The sequence below is a fragment of the Sparus aurata genome, chromosome 19, assembly GCF_900880675.1.
Source record: "Sparus aurata chromosome 19, fSpaAur1.1, whole genome shotgun sequence".
Classification (NCBI taxonomy): domain Eukaryota; kingdom Metazoa; phylum Chordata; class Actinopteri; order Spariformes; family Sparidae; genus Sparus; species Sparus aurata.
The window spans coordinates 27348938-27375258 of NC_044205.1; the positions used below are offsets into that span (position 1 = coordinate 27348938).

Sequence of the window (26321 nt, forward strand, 5' to 3'; positions counted from 1 at the left end):
TCTTTAGATAAGTTATCAAAGATTCATGAGATATTAATAAAAACATGTTGTTGCAGAGTTCAGTTCTACAGACAGAGAGCAGAGTCTCCAGTATCCAGCTGTCTGTCTATGAGGAGTGACCCGTCCAAAGAGCTTCCTTTATACTTCAGTAATGGACCCTCAGACACACAGTAAGAGAACTGCTACTAACATATATGATTCATTTTCAGCTGCTTCTGCCGACAGTAATTTTATGTTAATCTATTAAAAGTTTTCTACTAAAATGAATTTACTAACATTAAAACTTGTAAAACTTGTGACATAAAGAAGTCATCCGTGTCGTCTTCCTCTGAAGAGAACTGAAACAAACTTTTAAACCTGCTAATTATCAACAGCAGCAGCAGTTTGTGTATTTAGAGCTTCCTATATGACTTTGTCTTCAGAGAATTTATCAAAGATTCATGTGATATTAATAAAAACATGTTGTTGCAGAACATGTTTCAAAGTGAAATGGATCTCATTTAATTTCTGCAGCAAACGAAATGAGAACTTCCATTAGAGAATTTACACTTTAAGAAAGTATTGTTAGTTTTGTACCTTGTATCAACACTCAACAAATCATTGTAGTCACCAAGAAATGTGTTGACAGGAAGAGGAGTCATGTTTGTGTGGAGGAGCAGCTCTGCAGCTGTGCTTTGTGTCAGGACGTCCTGAAGGATCCAGTCTCTACCAGCTGTGGACACTGGTTCTGCAGGCAGTGCATCACCTCATACTGGGACCAGTCTGCTTCATCAGGGGACTCCTCCTGTCCCCAGTGTGGAAAAAGATCCAGAACAAGACCAGCCGGTCAGAGCAGCAGTGTTCAATGTAAGACTCTACATCTCTACCAATTAAAAATGTCACCTGCTAAATGTCATTCTGTTTATTTAAAGACTTACAGTCAGTGCATTCAACCACGTGGACACAAACCCCCAAATCACAAGAATCAAGCAGGAACATCAGCTTCAGCAAATAAACCGAATGCCTTCTAGTAAGTGTTCAGGCTGAAGAAGTGCACAGTTCCTGCTCTCCTGATCTCAGTCTGGAGCTCGTTCCACCATCGTGGAGTCTGGGAGAACTTGGGTTTGCTAACTTACAGAACACACGTGTGTTACCAACACCAGAGAGGCTCTTTTCAAAAGAGGTCTAAAATTACCAAAACAGTCAAGTAGTTGCATTAAAAACATTATAAATGTGATCATAAATCAACACCAGCAACAAATGACAGAGGGTCGATCGGCCCACAAAATCAACAAAGGCGAAGAGACGCCAGAACAACCACAACGGGCCGTAGGATCTTGTTTCTGCCCTTAAAGTCAAACCAACTAGAACTAAACCTAACAGAAAAAAGTCCCCCAAAAAACTGGACAACTGCACCAATAACACAAACAGAAGAAGCAACAACAGTAAAGCTTGACTCAGTGCAGGTGGTGGGAGAGAGCAGGATGATGAACAAGCTGTCATCGCTGCTGATGCAGGAGTCCCATATAACTATCACAGCACTGAGCAGCTCCTTCAGCAACAGACTGATACACCCTCAGTGTGTGAAGGAGAGGTATCGCAGGTCCTTCCTCCCTGCTGCTGTCAGACTGTACAACCAGCAGCTCCCAGTAGCCTACAGACCTCACCTGGTGATCTGCACTGTGCAGTATGTCTGCACAAAGGTCACTTCTGTTTTTGCACTATATGGTCAATTTCCTTTAAACCCATATTTATTATCTGTATTTAAAACTTACGTTACAAAAAACTGCTGTTAATTTTGCACTATATCATGTAAATATGTATATATGTATTTATTTCTTCCCTTTTTCATTTTATTGCTTATTTTTGCTTCTGTTCTTGTAATATGTTTCTGTTTTTGTAATATTCTGTCGCTGCTGTGACAAACACATTTCCCCGTCTGCGGGACATTAAAGGATTTCTGATTCTGATTCTGATTGTAATGTGTAAAAACAACCACAGGATCTGCAGACAAGCTGACAGAAACCTCAACAAGTCCTGGAGCCATTAGTGCCAATGCCTCCATCTCAGTGGTTGAGCACCATTTCTAAAAGCTATCAAGTTTATTTGACTAATAATAAATGGGATGCTCTACTGTTACAGCCCTCCTGTAGGAGGCCAGTTCACATACAGCGGCAACTTTACTGCTTTATATATTCTTATCTTGGTCCTGGGAAAAGTGAAAATAATGTGCAGATTGTTGTTGTGTTTTGTTTTGTCTCACACTTTTCTCCCTTTTTTAGTGAATGCTGGTCTGCAGGAGGTGTTAGATGAACATAAGATCAGTCTGAGCAGGAGATGTGAACGTGTGACTGAAGGAAGTGATGAAACAGGAAGTGATGAAACAGGAAGTGGAACCCTCCTCAACAGGATCTACACTGAGCTCTACATCACAGAGGGACAGAGTGAAGAGGTTAATACCCAACATGAGGTGAGACAGATAGAGACAGCTTCCAAGATGGAGACCCTCCATGACACTCCAATCAGGTGCTGCGACATCTTTAAAGCCTCACCTGACCAACAGAGATGCATCAGAGTCGTTCTGACCAACGGCGTCGCTGGAGTTGGAAAAACCTTCTCGGTGCAGAAGTTCACTCTGGACTGGGCAGAGGGCTCCGAAAACCAAGATGTCAGTCTGCTGGTTCTGCTGTCGTTCAGGGAGCTGAACCTGATCAGAGATGAGCAGTACAGTCTTCTCAGGCTGCTCCATGTTTTCCATCCAACATTACAGATGGTGACAGCAGAGAAGCTCGCTGTCTGTAAACTTCTCTTCATCTTTGACGGCCTGGATGAAAGCAGACTTTCACTGGATTTCAACAACCATGAGGTCGTGTCTGATGTCACACAGAAGTCATCAGTCAGCGTGCTGCTGACAAACCTCATCCAGGGGAAGCTGCTTCCCTCGGCTCTCGTCTGGATCACTTCCAGACCTGCAGCGGCCAATCAGATCCCTCCTTCATGTGTGGACAGGGTAACAGAAGTACGAGGCTTCACTGACGTCCAGAAGGAGGAGTACTTCAGGAGGAGGTTCAGTGATGAAGATCTGTCCAGCAGAATCATCTCACACATCAAGACCTCCAGGAGCCTCCACATCATGTGTCTGATCCCAGTCTTCTGCTGGATCACTGCTACAGTTCTGGACCACATGTTGACTACAGACCAGAGAGGAGAGCTGCCCAAGACCCTGACTGACATGTACTCACACTTCCTGCTGGTTCAGACAAAGAGGAAGAAGCAGAAGTACGATGAGGGACGTGAGACGAGTCCACAGGAGCTGACGGAGGCTGACAGGGAAGTTCTTCTGAAGCTGGGTAGGCTGGCATTTGAACATCTGGAGACAGGAAACATCATGTTCTACCAAGAAGACCTGGAGCGCTGTGGTCTTAATGTCACAGAGGCCTCGGTGTACTCAGGAGTTTGTACAGAGATCTTCAGAAGAGAGAGTGTGATCTTCCAGAAAACAGTCTACTGCTTTGTTCATCTGAGCGTTCAGGAGTTTCTGGCTGCAGTCTACATGTTCCACTGTTACACCAACAGGAACACAGAGGTCCTGAAGACTTTTCTGAGAAAGAAAACTGTTGATTCAACACTGGATGACTTCCTAAAGGGAGTAATGACGAAATCCCTTGAAAGTAAAAATGGCCACCTGGACCTGTTTGTTCGCTTCCTTCATGGCCTCTCTCTGGAGTCCAACCAGAGACTCATAGGAGGTCTGCTGGGTCAGACAGACAACAGTCCAGAAATCATCCAGAGAGCCATCAACAACCTGAAGAAGAGAAGAAAGACTAATATCTCTCCTGACAGAAGCATCAACATCTTCCACTGTCTGATGGAGATGAACGACCACTCAGTCCATCAGGAGATCCAAGAGTTCCTGAAGTCAGAGAACAGATCAAAGAAGAAACTCTCTATGATCCACTGCTCAGCTCTGGCCTACATGCTGCAGATGTCAGAGGAGGTTCTGGATGAGTTGGACCTGAAGAAGTACGACGCATCTCCAGAGGGACGACAGAGACTGATTCCAGCTGTGAGGAACTGCAGGAAGGCTCTGTGAGTCCAGATGTGATTATCATTGTGTGTTTATTACATTATAAAACAATGTTGAGCTGACGTCATCAGTATTAAAGATCCACACGTTACACACATGCACAATCTGAAAGTTCAGCTCTATAAAACTCAGACAAGTTAAATCTGATTTTGTGTTTTTAACTATAAATATCTAAAAGAAAAAACATCTTCTATCATCTTCTCACTCTTCAAGTGATGGAAGATTAAAAAGTTTTACAGTCATTTTATCACAACAGTCTTATTTTTAGGGCTGCCCCCGACCAAGGATTTTCTTGGTCGACCAGTGGTCGTCATTTAGAGCGATTAGTCGACTAATCGACGCATATATATATATATATTCATTTTTTTCCCCCAAGTATACTAGCCTCAGGGACAGAAATTATTTAACATAAAATTATGACACAGCCGCGTGCTACAAGTCTGCCGCCTGTTAATGACACCAGCAAATTGTTTCACATTCTAATTCTTAATGTGTCAGAAAATAGTCTAACACTAGTGCATATAACAATAATAAAATGTATTTATCTCTGCTTCCAAACGTTCGGGCCGCCATGGGCAGGTAGCTAGGCTACTTACATGTTTAAGGTGGAGGAGTGATAGGCGAAGTTTTTCTTGCAAAGTTTGCATGTCACCTTCTTGGGGTCAACCTTCTCCTTTTCAAAATGATCCCATATTTTAGACGTCCTTCCCGACATGGTTGGCTATTAATTGTTAACTGTCTAACCGCGATGTCGAAGAGACCTGCCATGTTAAAAAATAAACACTGACAGTAAGTGACTGTCACGACTTCCTGTATCTGGCCCTTCAAATTAAAACCCCTCCAGCCTTTTATACACAGGCCAGTAGCCAGTCACATAGATTTTGACTTAATTTTGACACGACACGGCTCCAAATGTTTTTTGTTTTTTTTCCTGCGACCAATCGACCAATTAAATTTTGGTTGGCTAATGAGTTTTTGGTCGACCAGTGCTTGGTCGACTATTTGGGGGCAGCTCTACTTATTTTTACAGTGGATTGAGTTTCTACACTTTGTTTCTATAATGTGTCTGTTTATTGTTCTTATTATATACAGACACACACACACACACACACACACACACACACACACGCATGTAAGTTGGTGGTGTGAGTGAGGAGGACAGGCAGGATCAAATACATACAAGTGCTGTTACAACCTCCAGTGATTGTAGCACTCAGTGGACATCACGTTCAAATAAAGTTTAACAGACACAAATCACATCACCTTGTGTGGGAGACACTTTGGTCTAAAGCTGCCATTGAGGGATCATTAGTTTGCTCAAGAGCACTTTGACATGTGGACAGGAGGAGCTCAAGTTTCAAACCACAAACCTTGTGATCAATGACTGACCAGCTCAGACTGAACAACTGACCAGCTGAGCTACAGCCAAATGTGTTTGTGTCTGTTTTGTAGATAAAGTGTCAGATTTTATTTGATCTTCAGTTTTATTTTCTCTGTCATCACAGACTTTCTGGTTGTGGACTCTCAGAGACTGACTGTGAAGTCGTGGCCTCAGCTCTGAAGTCCAACCCCTCCCATCTGAGAGAGCTGGACCTGAGTAAGAACGAGCTGAAGGATTCAGGAGGGAATCTGCTGTGTGCAGGACTGAAGAGTCCAAACTGTAGACTGGAGATCTTGAGGTCAGTTCTTGTGTTTTTCTATCGTGCAGTGTTTATATTCCTGATTTCAATCCGTAACAGAACTTTTAAACATCCTTTACTTTTCTTGTTGTCTGTGTTTGTCTGAACAAAACTCAGTCTGTCAGTAGAATTCAGTCTGTGCTCTAATTGGATTCATGTTGTTATGGACACTGTAGTGTTGGGACAGGTGTTAAAGAGGGTGTAGAGTTCAGCAGCATGTTGATCATCTGTGTTGACATGAATGTGGTGACATTTAGATTATGTGTGTAGAAGGCTGACATTACAATATGATGATCCACAATAACACAATAACAAAGTCACTCAATCATTTTAGGATGAAGCTAATTGATCAGGACACAGAAATGTTGAACTGAACATTGAACAAATGAACATTGACTGGAAAATAAATTTATCTATATCTCCATCATTTATTCCTTATTCAGATTGGAGAGCTGCAGTTTGTCAGAGATCAGCTGTGCTTCTCTGGCCTCAGCTCTGAAGTCCAACCCCTCCCATCTGAGAGAGCTGAACCTGAGTCACAACGAGCTGAAGGATTCAGGAGGGAATCTGGGTGCAGGACTAAAGAGTCTAAACTGTAGACTGGAGATCTTGAGGTCAGTTCATGTATTTTGCTCTTGTGCAGTGTTTATATTCCTGATTTCAATCCGTAACAGAACTTTTAAACATCCTTTACTCTTTTTTTCTGTGTTTGTCTGAACACAACTCACAACAGCTCTTTTTTAGTCTGTCAGTAGAATTCAGTCTGTACTCTAATTGGAGTCATGTTGTTATGGACACTGTAGTGTTGGGACAGGTGTTAAAGAGGGTGCAGAGTTCAGCAGCATGTTGATCATCTGTGTTGACATGAATGTGGAGACATTTAGATTATGTTTGTAGAAGGCTGACATTACAATATGATGATCCACAATAACACAATAACAAAGTCACTCAATCATTTTAGGATGAAGCTAATTGATCAGGACACAGTAATGTTGGACTGAACATTGAACAAACTAATATTGATTGGAAAATAAATTGATCTATATCTACATCATTTATTCTTTATTCAGATTGGAGAGCTGCAGTTTGTCAGAGATCAGCTGTGCTTCTCTGGCCTCAGCTCTGAAGTCCAACCCCTCCCATCTGAGAGAGCTGGACCTGAGTCACAACAACCTGAAGGATTCAGATGTGAATCATCTGTGTGATTTTCTGAAGAGTCCAGACTGTAGACTGGAGACTCTGAGGTCAGTTCATGTATTTTGTTCTTGTGCAGTGTTTATATTCCTGATTTCAATCCATAACAGAACTTTAAACATCCTTTACTTTTTTTTTCTGTGTTTGTCTGAACAAAAAACACAACAACTCTTTTTTTAGTCTGTCAGTAGAATTCAGTCTGTACTCTAATATGATTCATGTTGTTATGGACACTGTAGTGTTGGGACAGGTGTTAAAGAGGGTGCAGAGTTCAGCAGCATGTTGATCATCTGTGTTGACATGAATGTGGTGACATTTAGATTATGTGTGTAGAAGGCTGACATTACAATATGATGATCCACAATAACAAAATAACAAAGTCCCTCAATCATTTTAGGATGAAGCTAATTGATCAGGACACAGTAATGTTGGACTGAACATTGAACAAATGAATATTGATTGGAAAATAAATTGATCTATATCTACATCATTTATTCTTTATTCAGATTGGAGAGCTGCAGTTTGTCAGAGATCAGCTGTGCTTCTCTGGCCTCAGCTCTGAAGTCCAACCCCTCCCATCTGAGAGAGCTGAACCTGAGTCACAACGAGCTGAAGGATTCAGGAGGGAATCTGGGTGCAGGACTAAAGAGTCTAAACTGTAGACTGGAGACTCTGAGGTCAGTTCATGTATTTTGTTCTTGTGCAGTGTTTATATTCCTGATTTCAATCCATAACAGAACTTTAAACATCCTTTACTTTTTTTTTCTGTGTTTGTCTGAACAAAAAACACAACAACTCTTTTTTTAGTCTGTCAGTAGAATTCAGTCTGTACTCTAATATGATTCATGTTGTTATGGACACTGTAGTGTTGGGACAGGTGTTAAAGAGGGTGCAGAGTTCAGCAGCATGTTGATCATCTGTGTTGACATGAATGTGGTGACATGAATGTGGTGACATTTAGACATGTAGAAGGCTGACATTACAATATGATGATCCACAATAACAAAATAACAAAGTCCCTCAATCATTTTAGGATGATGTTAATTAATTAGGATACAGTGATGTTGAACTCCACATTAAACAACTGAACGTTGATCGGAATATAAATGGATTTTTATCTACATCATTTATTCTTCATTCAGATTGATTAATTGCAGTCCGTCAGAGATCAGCTGTGCTTGTGAGGGATCATAGATTTATGAAGCTCTATGATGCTTAAACTGACGGAATGATTTGATTATTTTATTTTCTGACTCCACTTTTCCACCCAAAAAAAGAAAATACAAAGAGAAAAATCTACACTGGATAATTCACTGTAATCCTCTTCAACTCTTGATCGTCATCGTTTATTCCACATCATGTTTTTTAAGAAAGTGATAATAAAATATAGAAACACAATTAATGAATAAGTTATCTCTGTTTCAACGAACAGGCAACAACAAATATTCATTATTTTCTTTTTCCATCAGTTTTATAAAACTATATGATACTCACATAAGTTCAAACTGAAGAGACTTTGATTTTATGGATTAACTTTTCTTCCCATTTCCTCAGAATACATCCTGATTAAGGGTGTCACGATTTAGATTTTAAACCGAAATCAACCGAAATTAAGTCACAATCTCGAACTCTGAATTAAAAAATGGGATCGTCGATGCTGCCACGCCCCCACGTCACATCCGGTCGACTTGCCAAGTGGACAAAAACACACACGTGTTGAAGTGCTGCGAGTCAACCACCTCTAACTTAGCTACTAGCTAAGCCAGCAGCTATTAGCTACAGTCAGCCAAACGACAGCATGGTGTTACACCATTCCTGTTCGGCTCCCGGACCGTGGACCTGTTAAGCTGGTCGGGAAATAATCCCCCATTAATTCACTGCTGCACTTACTCACCCTCCCTCACACTTGCTCGCCCACACATACCTGAAGCACCACCCTCTTCCTGAAGGGGGGCGGGGCTACAGCTGTGTTACAACAATGGCAACAGATGCAGGAGACCCATCGACAGAACTTAAACCGGCTCCTCTTTCACTGAAGTTGTTAATAAATGTTTTAAATTTGACAATGTAGTGTGGTACATTGTGAACAAAGGTCAGATATTATATTGCATAAAAGTCTAGTCTAAAATGGCATAGCAACCTGTGCTTAAAATAATAAATGTAAAAATTGACAATCGAATCGAACCGTGACCTTAGAATCGAAAATGCAATCGAATCGAGGATTTGGAGAATCGTGACACCCCTAAACCTGACATATTTGCGGCTTTGGAAACTTTGTGATCTTGAATTGGATCTAAAATCAGTTTTAGTGAGTTTTTATTAGTTTGGCTTCACAACATGAGTTTGTATAGATGGAGCCACTGGTGGAGCTGCAGAGTTTAAGAGGTGGAGTCACGACGTCTTTATTGAAGCAGCAGCACGTTGTCATTAATATTAACTAGTGCAGTGCCTGTAAGAAAAATATATTCCTGAAGAAAAGTGGGAGGTTAAGTAGCTTTTTCATGGATGGCCAAATGAGGCTGTGTTTGAAGGTGGGACGTCAGGGATATTTAGGTTTGTTGTGCAATCTGATATTCCAGGGTATAATTGACCGTTTTTGGCTATTTTTGATTTTGCCATTATATATCACCTTAAAAACTATTTACTTGATGTCATTCTTTTCATCACAACTTCACATGTGTGACTGTAAAGTTATTTTCTTATTTTGACATACTGTGTTAACACAATGGACCTAAAATCACAAAAAAATATAAAATCAGAGTAAAAAAAGTTAGATTTTTTACTGTGAAAACCACAAATATGTTTAACAAACCATTTTTTATTACTTATAATGCAAATATAAATAGTTGTTTGCTAAATATGTGCATAAATTAAAAACATTTACAAAGTTATATATAACTATTTACATTTAAATGCAGGCAATGCTCATTCAGCACTACATAACACACTAACTACACACTCCAAACACGCTAAATGTCACAAATCTCTCAACTCTCAATATCGCTGTCCGACCGTCGTTGCCTGTCATTCATCCGCCTACGTCCCTCCCACAACTTCCTGTTCCTCAACAACCAAACTTGCTGCTTGGACACTTTCGTGACAAAAGCCCGTTTTTACCGTTTCTTCCTGCACCAGACACAAAGCAAAAGTGACAGCCATATTCTCGAAAAAGCGTGGCGGACATTATTTACCCTAAGTCCGGTTTTGGACGTGCCGATGCGTCCGGTCCGTCGCCTCGGGAGGTGGGCTGTGAGGGCTAGCGGCTAGCAGCTAGCTACACACGAACATCCACAGATTCCGATTCCACTTTGTTGTCCGCACATCTCCAGATCTCCTCAGACCCGAACAGACTCGGTCCGGATTCTTTTAGTCTCATTAATACACAACAGTCAGTTTAGATGCAACAAACAGAACGGGACCGAACCGCCGGCAAAATCCCGGTCCAGCTCGCGCCGCTGCAGGTATAAATCTGCTTGTTTCTTAAGGTGGGGGGTGGCGGTGGGCTCTGCAGTGATTGGCTCTGGTGCGCACGTGACTGTCGTGGCTATGGTTAGCAATGCTAGCGGAATTTGTAAAGCATTTATGAAATAATTTATTAACGGTATCATTGCAGTCCAAACAAATGCGAAGTCGCACACCCTTGAAACACGCAGCAGCCATGTTGAAAGTCTCAGGTCAGTCTGATCCTGATCTGCAGAGATATTTGAGGCACACACACACACACACACACACACACACACACACACACACACACAGACAGACAGACAGAGATTCCTTGCTTTTATAGAGAGATGAGAGCTCTTTGTCACCTTTTGTATTTTAGAGGTTTTAACCTGCGTCCTGTTGGGTTCAGATGTTTGGAGTTTCCATTTTCTCATTTTCTTTTTGAACAGATTATTAATCACTGAATGATTTCAAGCAGGAACATTGTCTTCTAAACTTACATAATTTATTCTTTATTCAGATTGATGACCTGCAGTTTGTCAGAGATCAGCTGTGCTTCTCTGGCCTCAGCTCTGAAGTCCAACCCCTCCCATCTGAGAGAGCTGGAGCTGAGTGGAAACAAGCTGAAGGATTCAGACGTGAATCATCTGTGTGATTTTCTGCAGAGTCCAGACTGCAGACTGGAGACTCTGAGGTCAGACAACATGTTTTACTTCTGTACTCAGATTAAGATGATGTGAAAGTTGTGGTGACACTAAACTGCAGACATCAGGCTGATATTATACTGATCCTCACTGAGTATCTTAATGTGGAGCTGCACATTTAAAACCTTCATATAACAACAAACATCTACACTGGATGTCAAGTTTTTTTAATAAATGATAATGATAGATTTATGAAGCTATATGATGCTTATACTGACTGAATAGTTTAAACTGAAGATTATTTGATTTTCTGACTCCACTTTTCCAGAAAATAAATAAACACAGTAGATGTCTTTTGTCGCGGTGAGAGTCGGCGAGCTGGTGTGGGCTTGCTTATAGCTCCTCAGCTCAGCCGCCATGTTTTGGAGTTTACCTTCGGGTCGGGGATAGGACTCTCACTGTTGTCTCGGCTTATGGGCCGAACAGCAGTGCCGAGTACCCGGCCTTCTTGTAGTCCCTGGGAGGGGTACTGGAGAGTGCTCCAACCGGGGACTCCATCGTTCTACTGGAGGACTTCAACGCCCACGTGGGCAGTGACAGTGTTACCTGGAGGGGTGTGATTGGGAGGAACGGCCTCCCTGATCTGAACCCGAGTGGTGTTTTGTTATTGGACTTCTGTGCTAGTCACAGTTTGTCCATAACAAACACCATGTTCAAGCATAAGGGTGTCCATATGTGCACGTGGCACCAGAACACCCTAGGCCGGAGGTCTATGATCGACTTTGTGGTCGTGTCATCTGACCTCCGGCCGTATGTCTTGGACACTGGGGTGAAGAGAGGGGCTGAGCTGTCAACTGATCACCACCTGGTAGTGAGTCAGATCCGCTGGCAGGGGAGGAAGCTGGATAGACCTGGCAGACCCAAACGTATTGTGAGGGTCTGCTGGGAACATCTGGCGGAACCTTCTGTCAGGGAGATCTTTAACTCCCACCTCCGGGAGAGCTTTTACCAGATCCTGAGGGAGGCTGGGGACATTGAGTCTGAATGGACCATGTTCTCCACTTCCATTGTTGACGCAGCTGTCCGGAGCTGTGGCCGTAAGGTCTCCGGTGCCTGTCGTGGCGGCAATCCCCGAACCCGGTGGTGGACCCCGGAAGTAAGGGTTGCTGTCAAGCTGAAGAAGGAGTCCTATCGAGCCTAGTTGGCGCAGGGGACTCCTGAGGCAGCTGACGGGTACCGGCAGGCCAAGCGTGCGGCAGCACGGGCTGTCACGGCAGCAAAAACTCGGGCCTGGGAAAAGTTCGGGGAGGCCATGGAGGAGGACTACCGGTCGGCCTCGAAGAAATTCTGGCAAACCATCCGGCACCTCTGGAGGGGGAAGCAGTCCTCCACCAACACTGTTTACAGTGGAGGTGGGGGGCTGTTGACCTCGACTGGGGACATCGTCGGGCGGTGGAAGGAATACTTCGAGGCCGAGTGTGAAGCGGCTGGGATGAGAATCAGCACCTCCAAATCCAAGGCCATGGTTCTCGACCGGAAAAAGGTGGCTTGCTCCCTCTGGGTTGGGGGAGAGTTCCTGCCTCAAGTGGAGGAGTTTAAGTATCTTGGGGTCTTGTTCACGAGTGAGGGAGGGATGGAACGGGAGATTGACAGGCGGATCGGTGCAGCAGCCGCAGTAATGCTGTCTGTAGCCGTTTTTAAACAGCGTCTCCGCATTATCTCCGGAGCTGTGGTTCGGCAATTTTCCGCCGATGGTGATTCCGACAGAGCGAAGCAATCTCCGCCTTCAGGTCTGTAATCCACACAGAAAGTCGGCGCTGCGGCTCCTAAAGAGGCGTGACGGTACACGTCATGTTGATGACGTCGGTGTTTCCCCAGGTGTTCTCCCGTTAATCCAAAATCCGCGGACAGTTTATAATCATATGGATGCTGTTATAATATGTAGTGATTGAGATCCTGACCCACCAAACATCCTGGAAAGTGACGGAGTTACGTTTTTCGCGCTAAATTACATAATTATACATAATCACCATCAGTAAACAGGACGCTGTCTGACTCTGTCACTCGCGGGGACGGAGGCTGTTTTCTGGGGGAATTGCTCCCTGAAGTCTCGGTCAGGAGGGCTGACGGTCGCGGTGATTTATTTTCATCACAAACACTCGGTGGGTTAAAGTTTTTTGCCGGTGACAAACGCTGTTTTCTGAGCAGAAATGTGAGGAAGAGTCAGGAGGACAGGCGGAGGACGGACAGGAGGACGGACGCTTCTCCACATACAGCTGTGGTATTTGTTTTCCTCATATAAGTTGCTAAAGACAGTTACAGTTACTACGTTACTTTTGTTCGGTCCTGTAACGTTGCTTTGTGGGACATTTCTCTGTATTTAGTTGAGTGAAGGACCTGTGCAGTTATCAGACTGTCAGACCGACACGCCCTCACTCCGCACCTCCGGATTATCCGTTCACACTGGGACGGCTCACCAATGATGCGGCCCTGATACTACCTCCAGAGGCGGATCAGCGCCGGAGCGAAATTTTCCCCCTCTCCGCATATGAAACTTTCACACAGAGGAGGGTGCGGAGAATTGGCGCAGGATTTCCGCATGCAAACGGCAGCTCTCAATTTACTCTCGAACTTTGGGTCATGACCGAAAGAATAAGATCCCGGATACAAGCGGCTGAAATGAGTTTACTCCGCAGGGTGGCAGGGCGCTCCCTTAGAGATAGGTTGAAGAGCTCTGTCACCCGGGAGGAGCTCGGAGTAGAGCCGCTGCTCCTCCACATCGAGAGGAGCCAGCTGAGGTGGCTCGGGCATCTGTTTCGGATGCCCCCGGGACGCCTCCCTCGGGAGGTGTTCCTGGCATGTCCCACGGGGAGGAGACCCCGAGGAAGACCCAGGACACGCTGGTGTGACTATGTCACCCAGCTGGCCAGGAAGTGTCCAGGGAGAGGGAAGTCTGGGTGTCCCTGCTCAGGCAGCTGCCCCCGCGACCCGGCCCCGGATAAGCGGACGAAAATGGATGGATGTCTTTTGTTTACTCTTCCCCATCCTGGCATATTTGCATCTTTGGAAACTTTGTAATCTTGAATTGAATGTTAAGTTTTTATTATACTGATCCACACTGACTATCTCAATGATAAAGTCTATTTTCTTTTACAGTAGTTTAATCCATTGACTGTGGCAGAGCAGTGTTGAGCTGCACATTTAAAACCTTCATAAAAAAAGAGAAATCTACACTGAATAATTCACTGTGATCCTCTTCAACTCTTGATCGTCATCTTATATTCCACATCATGTTTTAATAAAGTGACAATAAAACACAGAAACACGATTGATAAATAAGTTATCTCTGTTTCAACAAACCGACAACAACAAATATTCAGTATTTTCTTTTTCCGTCAGTTTTATAAAACTATATGATACTCACACTAGTTCAAACTGAGGAGACTTTGATTTTATGGATTTACTTTTGTTCACATTTCCCCAGAATTCATCCTGACATATTTGCATCTTTGGAAACTTTGTGATCTTGAATTGAATCTAAAATCAGTTTTAGTGAGTTTTTATTAGTTTGGCTTCACAACATGAGTTTGTATAGATGGAGCCACTGGTGGAGCTGCAGAGTTTAAGAGGTGAAGTCACGACGTCTTTATTGAAGCAGCAGCACGTTGTCATTAATATTAATGAGAGCTCTTTGTCACCTTTTGTATTTTAGAGGTTTTAACCTGCGTCCTGTTGGGTTCAGATGTTTGGAGTTTCCATTTTCTCATTTTCTTTTTGAACAGATTATTAATCACTGAATGATTTCAAGCAGGAACATTGTCTTCTAAACTTACATCTTTTATTCTTTATTCAGATTGAGGAGCTGCAGTTTGTCAGAGATCAGCTGTGCTTCTCTGGCCTCAGCTCTGAAGTCCAACCCCTCCCATCTGAGAGAGCTGGACGTGAGAGGAAACTACAACCTGAAGGATTCAGATATGAAGCCGCTGTGTGATCTGAAGGAGAGTCCAGACTGCAGACTGGAGACTCTGAGGTCAGACAACATGTTTTACTTCTGTGCTCAGATTAAGATGGTGAGAAAGTTGTGGTGACACTAACAGAGGTGGGACAAAGTAATTGTTTTGCAAGTCACAAGTAAGTCACAGATCTTTGCCCTAAAGTCCCGTGTCAAGACTGACAAGTCCCAAGTCCTGCAGTTTGAGTTTCGAGTCCTTTCAAGTCCTTTTAACCACAGACTAATATATTTATGCAGATCGTGTATGCTTTTAAAAATCTGTATTTATTTATTAAAACAAGTGCAATTGAAATTGCAGGAGATAAAAAAATAGTGCTGACATTGCACCTCCTAATTGCACAATTAACCAGTCATTTTTAACATTTAACTAATTCCTTTACAGAATAAACACATTTGAAAAAACAAGTGCAACTTTACTTATTTGTACAAAAGTGCTAACATTGTAATTCCATGGCATATTGCATTTTAACTAGTTCCACAGCAGTTTCTGTCCTGTCCTTATCTCATCTCATACTGTCTGTGTGTTTATGTGTGTGTGTGTACACATGAGAAACATAACAAATACATGAACATACCAATGAACAGCGTTGTGCTTTTTATATGTCAGGGCCCTATGCTGCATTGCATTTGCAAAAGACCAAATTGGCTAAAAGTCTGTCAGTCATTTGTGCACGATGGGGACGTAGTATGATGCCACCATGGCTGAAAAACTTGCTCCACCGGAGCACTGGAGGCAGGCACTGCCAAGACTCTAATGGCCACTCGGAACAGTGAAGGAAGAGTCTCCATGTTCAATGGCCAGAACAAAAGGGCGTTCTGTCCTTCGGCTATGTCGAGGTAGTGACTTAGCTGTAGTGCTGGATTAGTCCCAACATCCTTCTTCTGTCTCTTATGGTATGCAGCAAACAGCCCTTCTCCTTCTCTAAGGTCCTTTTGCTCTTCTTCATCAACAAGAGGCACAGGTTGCTCAGTTTCTGCAGCATCTTGCAGGATCAATTCTTGCAATAGGTAGCCACCTCCTCTTAAAGACATCAGACCGTAATTGTAACTGAGCAGTTAAAGCCTCCATTCCATACACCTCCCTCAGCTTCTGTTTCCACTGCGCCACTGTAGGTGGCCGTGGATTCCTCCATTTTATTGTCATCATTTTTCTTGCAGTCATCAAAAGTATGTGTAACAGGTGCTTTTGGTCTCTATTGTATGTATCATCAGGAGATAAATCGAAAAGAAACTGACTAGGGCTAAACAGTAAATCAATCCCCAGAATTGTATCAGTCTCGCTCTTTATCCCCTTCCAAGAAGGAAGCAGCTTTGGGCAGTCCCAAAATATGTGCGAGTGGTCGCCAACCATCCCGCATTCTCTCCAGCAGTATAATGCAGCTGGCTCATTTACAAATTTGGAAACCTCCAAAGGTGTCTTAAAAAATCTTGTCTTCATCTTCCAGTCAAACTCCTTCCACATATTACTATTAATACCCTTATGACATCCAGTGCAAATCGTTTCCCACTCTCCATCCTCAATTACAACATTTAACTCTAGTTCCCATTTATTTTTTAAATAAAAAGTGTTATCTTATGTATCTAATAACACATTTCTGTACATGTGGGAGACATGTTTTTTGTTTGGTACTTGATGTTTAATTATATTAATGAAGTACACCTCTGTGTGTGACGGAGCACCTTTAATTGTATTCCAATCTGTATGACTTGTGATATAATGCCTAATCTGAAAATACTGAAACATATCACTTCGGGGTAAAAATAATTTGTCTTGGAGATATGAGAATAGCTGTAAAACATTGTCACAGAACAACTGATCAATAACTTTTAAGTCCCTGCCTGCCCATCTTTTAAAAGCAACATCCGTTGTTGAGGGGAGGAAATCCGGGTTTCCCGCAATCTGCATCGCCCGTGAAAGGGCAGACGGCCCTCTAATTCTCTTTTGGACAGTCGACCATACTTTTAAGGTGTTCTTCAGCCTTAAATTTTTGATTACCATTTTATTCTGGGACTGTTTGCTCCAAAACACTAGGGCAGACAGAGGTATAGCCGGCAGCAAATTCTGTTCTATGTTTACCCATCCTGTCTCCGTGTCATTATTAATCCAGGCTACCACTGCTGTAAATTGCGCTGCCCAATAATAGTATTTTATATTGTGGAGGCTGAGTCCACCCCTGTTCTTCTGAAGAGTGAGTGTTTTAAGCCGCACTCGTGGTCTTTTGCCATATGAACCGAGATATAAGCTTGTCCGGCATATTGGAAGCCGATGTTGGAATCCCGACTGGGAGAGATTGAAACAGGAACAAAGAGTCTGGGAAGCAGATTCATTTTAACAGCCTCTACCCAAAAGAGATAGCAGTAGAACATCCCATCCCGCCAGCTCATCCCTAAATGCCTCAAATTATTTTTTATAGTTCGCTGTGTATAGTTGTGTGACTTGGGGAGTGAGTGTGATCCATAAATACCTGAAACCCTGTTTGGATCTGCGAAAGGACACTATATCATCAAGTTGACTAGGCCATGCCCCAGACATCATCATCGCCTCTGATTTACTCTGCTGGTATGTGACGCTGTCACTGTGATGATAAATGACACTTAAATATTGAATCTGTGTCTATAATAACTACACCTGACATCTGTCTTGGTTCATTTAATTTAACTTTTTTGGACAACTGACTGCATAATATATGAATCAGAAACAGAAATGCTTTACAGCAGCTCCCATTCAAAGTCAAGAATATGCAGAAAAATAATAGTCATAATAAAATTGATAATAATAATGATAATAATAAACTATATATATGCTGCATATTTATAATAGAAGTCTAATGCAACTGTAGTTTTTTACCATTAAATGTTATTTTATACATTATCATATTCTATAATGTTCTGTCATGGAGAACATCACTTCACTGCTAACAGAAAAGAAAGCAGCTCACTGCCAGTTGCAGCTTCTTATCTTTATCTGCAGTCTTTGTTCATTTTTTGTCATGATTGCCATTATTAGTACTTAGATTATCAAAAATCCCAGTTACATGTCAGGATGTGGTTATTATAGACAGATTCAATATTTAACTGTCATGTGTCATCACAGTAACAGCGTTACATACATTAGCAGCTGTAAACACATAAACACATTACAAACACATCATGTGGTCCCCTCACACTGCACGTGACCACTGACACTGCACGATTTTTTCTTCGCCTTTTTCACGTATCATGCTGCTTTCTGTCAGTCATCACACTGATGATCGCCATGACTCAAGTGCAGCAAACTTTCTGTCTTAAAATATGCAGAGGAAAACTCTGGAGAAGCAGCCGCTAGATGTTTCTCTGTTGACCCCAAGAGAGTGAGAGAAACTGAGCTTCAGCGTCTGTCCGAGGAGGACAGCAACAGGGCCAGGCTGCCTGCTGGAGGGAGGAAGAAGGCTAGAGAGGAGCCTGAGATAAACATGCGGGAATTAGTTAACAGCAAACGGGCACGCCACGAGAGAGTGACCCGCAGAATGATCAGGGCGATGGAGAAACAAATGTCCGCCACCGTGAGTGACAGCAGAGATGAGGAGTTTGCAGCGAGTGCTGGTTGGCTGAATCGTTTCCTCCGCCGCAACAACTTCACTTGCAGAAGACAACTATTGCCCAGAAGGATGCCAGAGAATTCACCGAGAAGCTGGAGAAGTTTGTGACATTTTCATCCCGGATTTTTGTGAGGAGGGAATTAAACGCCTGTCTCAAATAAACACCTGGTCTGTTAAAACCTATTGGTGGTTAATGGCGGTCCGCCGGCTGGGCTTGAAACCGGAATATTCCCACACCGGGGCTGTGGCATTTGGCTTTGCAATAAGCTTTTCCATGTTCCTCACGAGGCTCACTTGCTGCTGTCTGTGTGTGCGCTTGCGGCTGCACCTCCTCCCACAGATACAAAGATCCTGAATGACTGACAAGATGGTTCACTCCATTCATTTCATTCCGCTAAGCCACAAACGCGCCCAGGTGCTGAGACCGATGCACAGAGTGAACCCTCTTGTCATCCAGCGTGTTTGGAGGCAAGAGACGAGGAAAACAAATACACGCATGCACATGGCGATATATCGTATAACGTGAGTAGTTCAAAAACCTTCTTTTTCATAAACTCTGCGTACACAAACAATGTTCTCAATGCTCGTGTTCATGAGTAGAGACCCTGGTGATACTACGAGCAAAGTTTCATGTTGTGTCGAGACTTCTTAGCATCAAAATCGCTATTTTTAGAACACTATCATGTCCTGCCACATGCACTCCCGTTCAAAATTAAAGTGCTCAAAACCAAAACTACAGTAAATCTTAAAAGTGCCTCTTTCGTCCTAATTATGCTTTCACACGAAGGTTTGACTCATATTCAATCCCAAATAAAGCCTCGGTTGCTTTTTGGCGAGAGTTTCACTTTAAGTCTCCAATATCTGAATGGTTTTTCCTGACCTAAATTTATTTTCATCTTAATGGGGCCATGATCCGACAAGGTTATAGGTTCTATCTCGCACTCTGTCACTCTATGTGCATCAGCCTTTGAAACAAGAAACATATCTAATCTGGAGTAACTCCCATGTGACCTGTGATCTATATGTGTAATCTCTGACTCTGGGATGATGATTACGCCATACATCAATCAAGCCCAATCCATCCATCATTCCCCGAACAGTTACTATCACCATAAAATATCTGCCATCCCTGTCTTCCAATACCGTTGTTGTTGTTAAAAAAGACATTCCTTCCAAATAGAATAGCAACCCCTCGTTTTCTCCCTCCTTTATGAGATGCACTATATATTTGTTCCACCCAATCCCTCCTTAATTTAAGGTGTTCTACCTCAGACAGATGTGTCTCTTGTAACATTGCAATAGAGCAGTGTAGAGCTTTAAGTTGATTGAGTATTTTCTTTCTTTTAATTGGGCTTCCCAGACCCTTTATGTTATAGCTAACCACAGTCAACCCATCCATATGACACTACTTTTAATCCTTGCTATCATAATGCCTTACATTCAGCTTCTAAGTCCCAAATGCACCGTCACCGTTTGTAAAAGTCTTAGCAGTTGTCAAGGAAGTAACACACAAAATAACAGGAACTATGTACAATTTCCAACCAAAAACGTCAGAAAACACACACATCAACCTGGCTTCTAAGTCCTCGACTGGCCTATCTCCAAGAGTGACCAGTCCCCATGTGGAACTGGGCGGAGTTCCTCCGGGATAATGTCACGTTGTGCAGCAGTCCCACTCCACCGGGTAAACTGCTGCAGCCTTATGATGGCTGAGTGTAAATCACTCATATCGAGTCAATTGCAGCTGATGCCACCACCAAAAACGACTAGATAATATGCAATTGTTACATTCTAGCTCAGCAGAATATAGAGAGAAATCGGTATATATGAAAAATAGTAATATAGACTTGAAACAAATCTGCAAAAATATATACCCCAACACCATCACTGTGATGGGAGGGTAAGGGGCGCATTAAACTTAAGTCCATCAAACAGAAGATTATTCACAGCTGTACAAGGCTGTCTTAAAATAATAAGAAAAAAACCCTTACTTCCCACATCACATGCCCAGACATTTCAGGGTAAGAAAAACCTGCAGTCTTCCTCCGTAAACATGCCGACTCTCCGACCACCTCGTTTGGTGTCCCGTCTCTCCCACCTGTGCCTGGCCAGCTCCCACTCCACTTTATCCCGCTCGTCAACTTGGACCTGGATCTTTAGGTCCCTTAGTACTGGCGCTGCGTCCATCACCATTTGAAAAGTTTTCTCCTCGGAGTCCACCGTCATCCTCAGCCGAGCCGGGTACATGCACTTCGCTTTAATATTTTTGTCCTTCAACTGTTTAACAACATATCTGACCTGAGCGCGTTTCCTCTGCAGCTCAGGTGAGTAGTCATTATCGAAGTAGACCTGCCTGTCATCCATCTTGACTGTGCGCTGTTTCCAGGCTCGCTGCAGGATCTGTTCCTTCACCACGTAGTCCACCAACCTAATCACGATGGAGCGAGGGGGGTCATTGTCTTTCGGTTTCGGCATAGGCACTCTGTGTGCTCGCTCAATCCTGATGTCATCTTCAGTTAACAGCAAGTCGGTCAGCACCTTCGGCAGTAGTTTTTTAATGAAGGCCACCATGTCACTTCCCTCACTTCCTTCAGGGACCTGGTACAGCCTTAAGTTTTCCTTCTCGCCTGGTTCTGAAGATCCTCACACCAGTCCACAAGTTCCGCCTCACGTTGCGAAGGAAGCCGATGGCTTTCCTGTGAGCCGCGGTGGTCTCCTCCGAAGTTGTTATACGTTCCTCAGCGTCAACGACCCTCTTCTCAAGCTTCGTTAGTTGTGCACTCAAACCTCCAACTGACGTTTCAAGTCTTGTGAATGATTCCTTGGTTTGGCCTTTAAATTCCTTTACATCCATCCTCATCTGCAAAATATCCTGCCGTATTTCTCGGTTGGATTGAACGATAGCTTGCAGCATCTCATCCATGTTTTTAGCCGGAGCTCCAGCACCTTTGCTAGCGCTAGCTGCGTCAGGTTTAGCAGGCTTGTTAGCGTCTGTTGTTTCTACCGACTTTTCCTCCGCTTCTTTGTTTCTAAATTGATATCTGGAGAGTCTATCGGCAGCGTTTGTCTTTGCGGTGTCGTTGGGCATGTTTTTGCAGAGTTTTAGTTAAAATGTCGTCTGGTAGGGTGGTTAATCAGCAGAGCTCAAACTTCACGCCCTACACGAACATGGCGGAAGTCCCTCCTTATTACCATTTGTGTTGTTGATGCAGTCTGTTAGACTAAAATACTGAATCATTGTTGCAGTCAATTAGATCATATTATGAGGAAAAAGTTACATTAGACTCAGTAACATTTACCTTTAACTTGTTGTGCCACCTCTGCCTTGACATCACAACTGACCACCACGTGGGGCTCCACCCACAACAGAGAAAAGGCTGGATCCAAAGCAGCTGCTTTGAGGTAGACTGGATCTGAAAAGGAGGCAGTGATCCCATCTTGTGTCCTGGCCATTTTCACGTTGATCAAGATTCGAGGAAACCTTTTGTTCAGGGATGCCTGGAGACTTCTGACCAGGCCGCTCAGTAAACAGACTTGAGGCTTCAGCTTCTCAAGGTGGTGGTTGAGGGACAAGATGGATGGAACAACAGCACTCATTGTGATGACCTTCTCCCCCTGTGTCAAATCAGTTGCTTCTCCAAATGGCTTCAAGGTGTCCACCAACTCCTTCAACAGATTCCACTCCCATGCTGTGAATGACAACTCCCTGTGCCCAGCCTTTTCTAGAACAGCACAGAGCTTTAGATGATTGCAGTGGAGAACTGCCTTCACTTGCCTCAGTGTTGAGTTCCATCTTGTGTTGACTGCAGCAGGGATGCCTTTCTGTTCCCCAAATTCAGCATCAAACACATCTTTGAATGTTGTGCTTGTGTGCAGCAGTGAGCTGAGTTTTGATAACTTCGAAAGAGAAGAAGATACAACTTCTGCTTCTTTCAAACTGTCTCCCACCACCAGCTGAAGAGTGTGTGCAAAACACTGCAAGCGCTGTTTCTTTGCCATAGCAACATCTACTGTTTGCTGATCTTCCAGGGTTAAGTCACACCAGAGCTCAGGGTCATCAAGATGATCTCCGTCATTGTCATCCTCTTGTTCAATGGGGAAGCACACAGTGAATGCTTTTCGCATGTTAGCAGCATTGACACAAATAATGTAGTCCAGTTTAGCTTTAATGTTGTATTCATCACATATTGCCTCAAATTGGTCACAGATTCTTTCAGCTGTGTGTGAGCCTTTGAAGGGCTCACAGGCCAAGAGACTGGACTTGAGCTGTATCCTCTCTGCCTCTTTGTCCATCCAGTGCACAGTGACACCGAGAAATCCCCTCATCTTTCGGTCAGACCAAATGTCCACAGTGACTGAAACATGGTCAGTAGTCCTGGGCGGTATGACCAAAAATGTATGTTGTGGTATTTTTCAAAATTCTAACGGTTTCAGGGTATATGACGGTATTTTTTTTTCCATGCATAATCAGTTGTTCACAGCATTTTCTACTGGTTGAGAGAGGAATTACTGGCCCCTTTTTTATATAGAAAGGCGGCACTGAGGTAGGCGTAAACGTGACGTGACATGAAGCACGAAGTTGGGTGTTAAACCCTCGCTATTAAAGGAAGCGTGCAGCGGAGCGCCTCGCCCCCTCCGTTAGCTGCCTCAAGTAACAGACAGATAACAGGAAACAGGTCGAATTTGTCTTCAAAATAAGAGCTTTACATTGCACCCCATTGGAGTTTAGAACTGGGTTCTTGGCGGGAGGCTTTTAATTTGAAAGTAGCGACCGTTAGTAGCTTGCTGCTACAACAACAAGCTGACAGCTACAGAGACAGAGGAGACGCTGGCATCTCTCGGATCTCAGCGGCTTTTCAGTTTCTCATCTTGACGTCCACGGATGAAGTGATGAACTGCAATGTCTAACCTATCCATCTTCAGCTTAACATAACACCAGAGCACTACTGTTTACCCTCACCACGCCTGGCGCACCATGCCTGTTTAGAAGCGCAACATTGAAAAGGGTCCGGTCTGAAACGGTGTCGCGCAGCGTAGTGTTCCGAACGTTGTGTAATCAAATACAGCGGTATGACGGTATATTAAAAATTCTTATCATAACGAAAATATACACCGGTATTCGGTGTGAACCGGTATACCGCCCAGCACTAATGGTCAGTGTTGCTCAATTGAGTTTTTAATTTTGAGCGTCTTTCTTCAGCAAGGTTCTCTGTTCTCTGTTTTTTTCGGGGGGGGCAACGTTACAGTTGCTGCTATAGCAGATTGCAGCACTGGTCATGTATTTGACTTGTAAAAAAAACGTATTTCGGGTTGAAGGGATAGTTGGGATTTGTGAAGTGGGGTTCTATGAGGGACTACACAGAAGATGGTGGTCAGTCACACTCACAATACAGAGAAGCAGACAGCTTACCTGCACATGACTTTAGGCTTTACATTGCTGTGGATGGTGTCAGCAGCTAAACGTATTTAAGCCACCTCAAAGAGGCAAACTTAATAAAATCAATGTCAGTTTTAAGTGTAAGCCATATAAAGAATATTTTCATTGCTTTATTTTGCTGTCAAGACAGTCCATTCTGTCAAGAAACTGAAGTTATATCACTTGTTAATTCGCTGTCTCCAGCCCACCAGCAATTTTATCATGCAGCACGGAGACCAGCAACTCACATGTGTTGCGAGGTAAACAACAAGCAGTGTAACTTCATTTCCCTTTCGGAAAGTTAGGTAAAACGGTACACATATTCTTAATATAGTGTACATTTTAACTGACCTTTATTTTATTACGTTTGTCTTTTTGTAGGTGGCTAAAATACGTTGCTGCTGACCGCCGTCTGCTGTGTGTGATACATTGACTTATGTTATGTATAAGTACCTCATACAACCCTGCAAAAATCACATAACAAAAGTATGAATAAGATAGTGAACTCACAGTGGACACAACAGATTACCGTGTCTGCAATATAACTTAAGTGAGTTTGCAGCCTCATTGATTTAACGTTAACTACACAGCAAATAAAAGTTACTTAGCCAATAAACGTTAGCTTACATTCAGAACTTACCGTTCTTTGTGCATCTTCAAATGTCGAACGAAGTTGGAACATGTTTTGCATACTGCAATTAGTTTTTTGTTGACCACCTCGTAGTTTTTATACCCGAACGAAACTATCTTTGGTATCATTTTTTCAAACTGGCGCGTTATTTGACAGCTCCTCTTCATTGGCTGTCCTGCAATTTGATTGGATGGATGCTGTCGGATGAAAACAATGTGGATCTAATTTGATTGGATGTTGTGCCAACAGCACATACACGCACAGACACACAAGTACACAATGAAAGATACAGAGCGCTTCTAAATAACTTTTTAGGGCCTTTTTGGGGAACCTTTTTCGGGAAAGTAGCAAGTCTTGTCAAGTCATAAGGCTAAAGTCCAAGTGAAGTCACGAGTCATTGATGTTAAAGTCTAAGTCGAGTTGCAAGTCTCTTTACATTTTGTCAAGTCGAGTCTGAAGTCATCAAATTCATGACTCGAGTCTGACTCGAGTCCAAGTCATGTGACTCGAGTCCACACCTGTGGACACGAAACTGCAGACATCAGGCTGATATTATACTGATCCTCACTGAGCATCTTAATGTGGAGCTGCACATTTAAAACCTTCATATAACAACAAACATCTACACTGGATGTCAAGTTTTTTTTTAATAAATAGTTTAAACTGAAGATGATTTGAAATTCTGACTCCACTTTTCATAAAAAAAAGAAAATAAATAAAAAGTAAAGTAGATGTGAGATTCACAGTTATTATGGCAGCGAGACTGATGGTAGCATAATCTTAGAGCTCACAGAAGGATCCGGTTCTTTCAGCATTTTGGAGAACTTTACACACCAATTTTATCATAAAATATATGTGGAAGTATAAACTAAGGAAGGCTGAGACCACAGAAGAAGAAATGGAAAGAGGTAAGAAGGTGTGAGAGAGAGAACTGTTTGGAGTTTCCATTTTCTCATTTTCTTGTTGAACAGATTATTAATCACTGAATGATTTCAAGCAGGAACATTGTCTTCTAAACTTACATCATTTATTCTTTATTCAGATTGGAGAGCTGCAGTTTGTCAGAGATCAGCTGTGCTTCTCTGGCCTCAGCTCTGAAGTCCAACCCCTCCCATCTGAGAGAGCTGGAGCTGAGTGGAAACAAGCTGAAGGATTCAGACGTGAATCATCTGTGTGATTTTCTGCAGAGTCCAGACTGCAGACTGGAGACTCTGAGGTCAGACAACATGTTTTACTTCTGTGCTCAGATTAAGATGATGTGAAAGTTGTGGTGACACTAAACTGCAGACATCAGGCTGATATTATACTGATCCTCACTGAGTATCTTAATGTGGAGCTGCACATTTAAAACCTTCATATAACAACAAACATCTACACTGGATGTCAAGTTTATTAAATAAATGATAATGATAGATTTATGAAGCTATATGATGCTTATACTGACTGAATAGTTTAAACTGAAGATGATTTGATTTTCTGACTCCACGTTTCCTTAAAAAATGAAAAAAAAAAAAAAAAAAGTAAAGTAGATGTGAGATTTACAGTTATTATGGTGGCGAGACTGACGGTAGCATAATCTGAGAGCTCCCAGAAGGATCCGGTTCTTTCAGCATTTTGGAGAACTTTACACACCAATTTTATCATAAAATATATGTGG

At 42.9% G+C, this 26321-nt stretch overlaps 1 protein-coding gene across 1 annotated transcript in view; it reads left to right on the forward strand.

The window, feature by feature from the left end:
* LOC115569873 (NACHT, LRR and PYD domains-containing protein 14-like) overlaps positions 1 to 26321 on the forward strand; it is a 55170-nt gene that overhangs the window by 10882 nt on the left and 17967 nt on the right. Inside the window, exons 16-25 of the mRNA XM_030398071.1 lie at positions 57 to 170; positions 629 to 846; positions 2262 to 4068; positions 5572 to 5745; positions 6189 to 6359; positions 6816 to 6989; positions 7446 to 7616; positions 10904 to 11077; positions 14881 to 15057; positions 25707 to 25880. Coding sequence (XP_030253931.1) covers positions 57 to 170; positions 629 to 846; positions 2262 to 4068; positions 5572 to 5745; positions 6189 to 6359; positions 6816 to 6989; positions 7446 to 7616; positions 10904 to 11077; positions 14881 to 15057; positions 25707 to 25880 — 3354 coding nt within the window. The remainder of the gene's footprint in view (positions 1 to 56; positions 171 to 628; positions 847 to 2261; positions 4069 to 5571; positions 5746 to 6188; positions 6360 to 6815; positions 6990 to 7445; positions 7617 to 10903; positions 11078 to 14880; positions 15058 to 25706; positions 25881 to 26321) is intronic.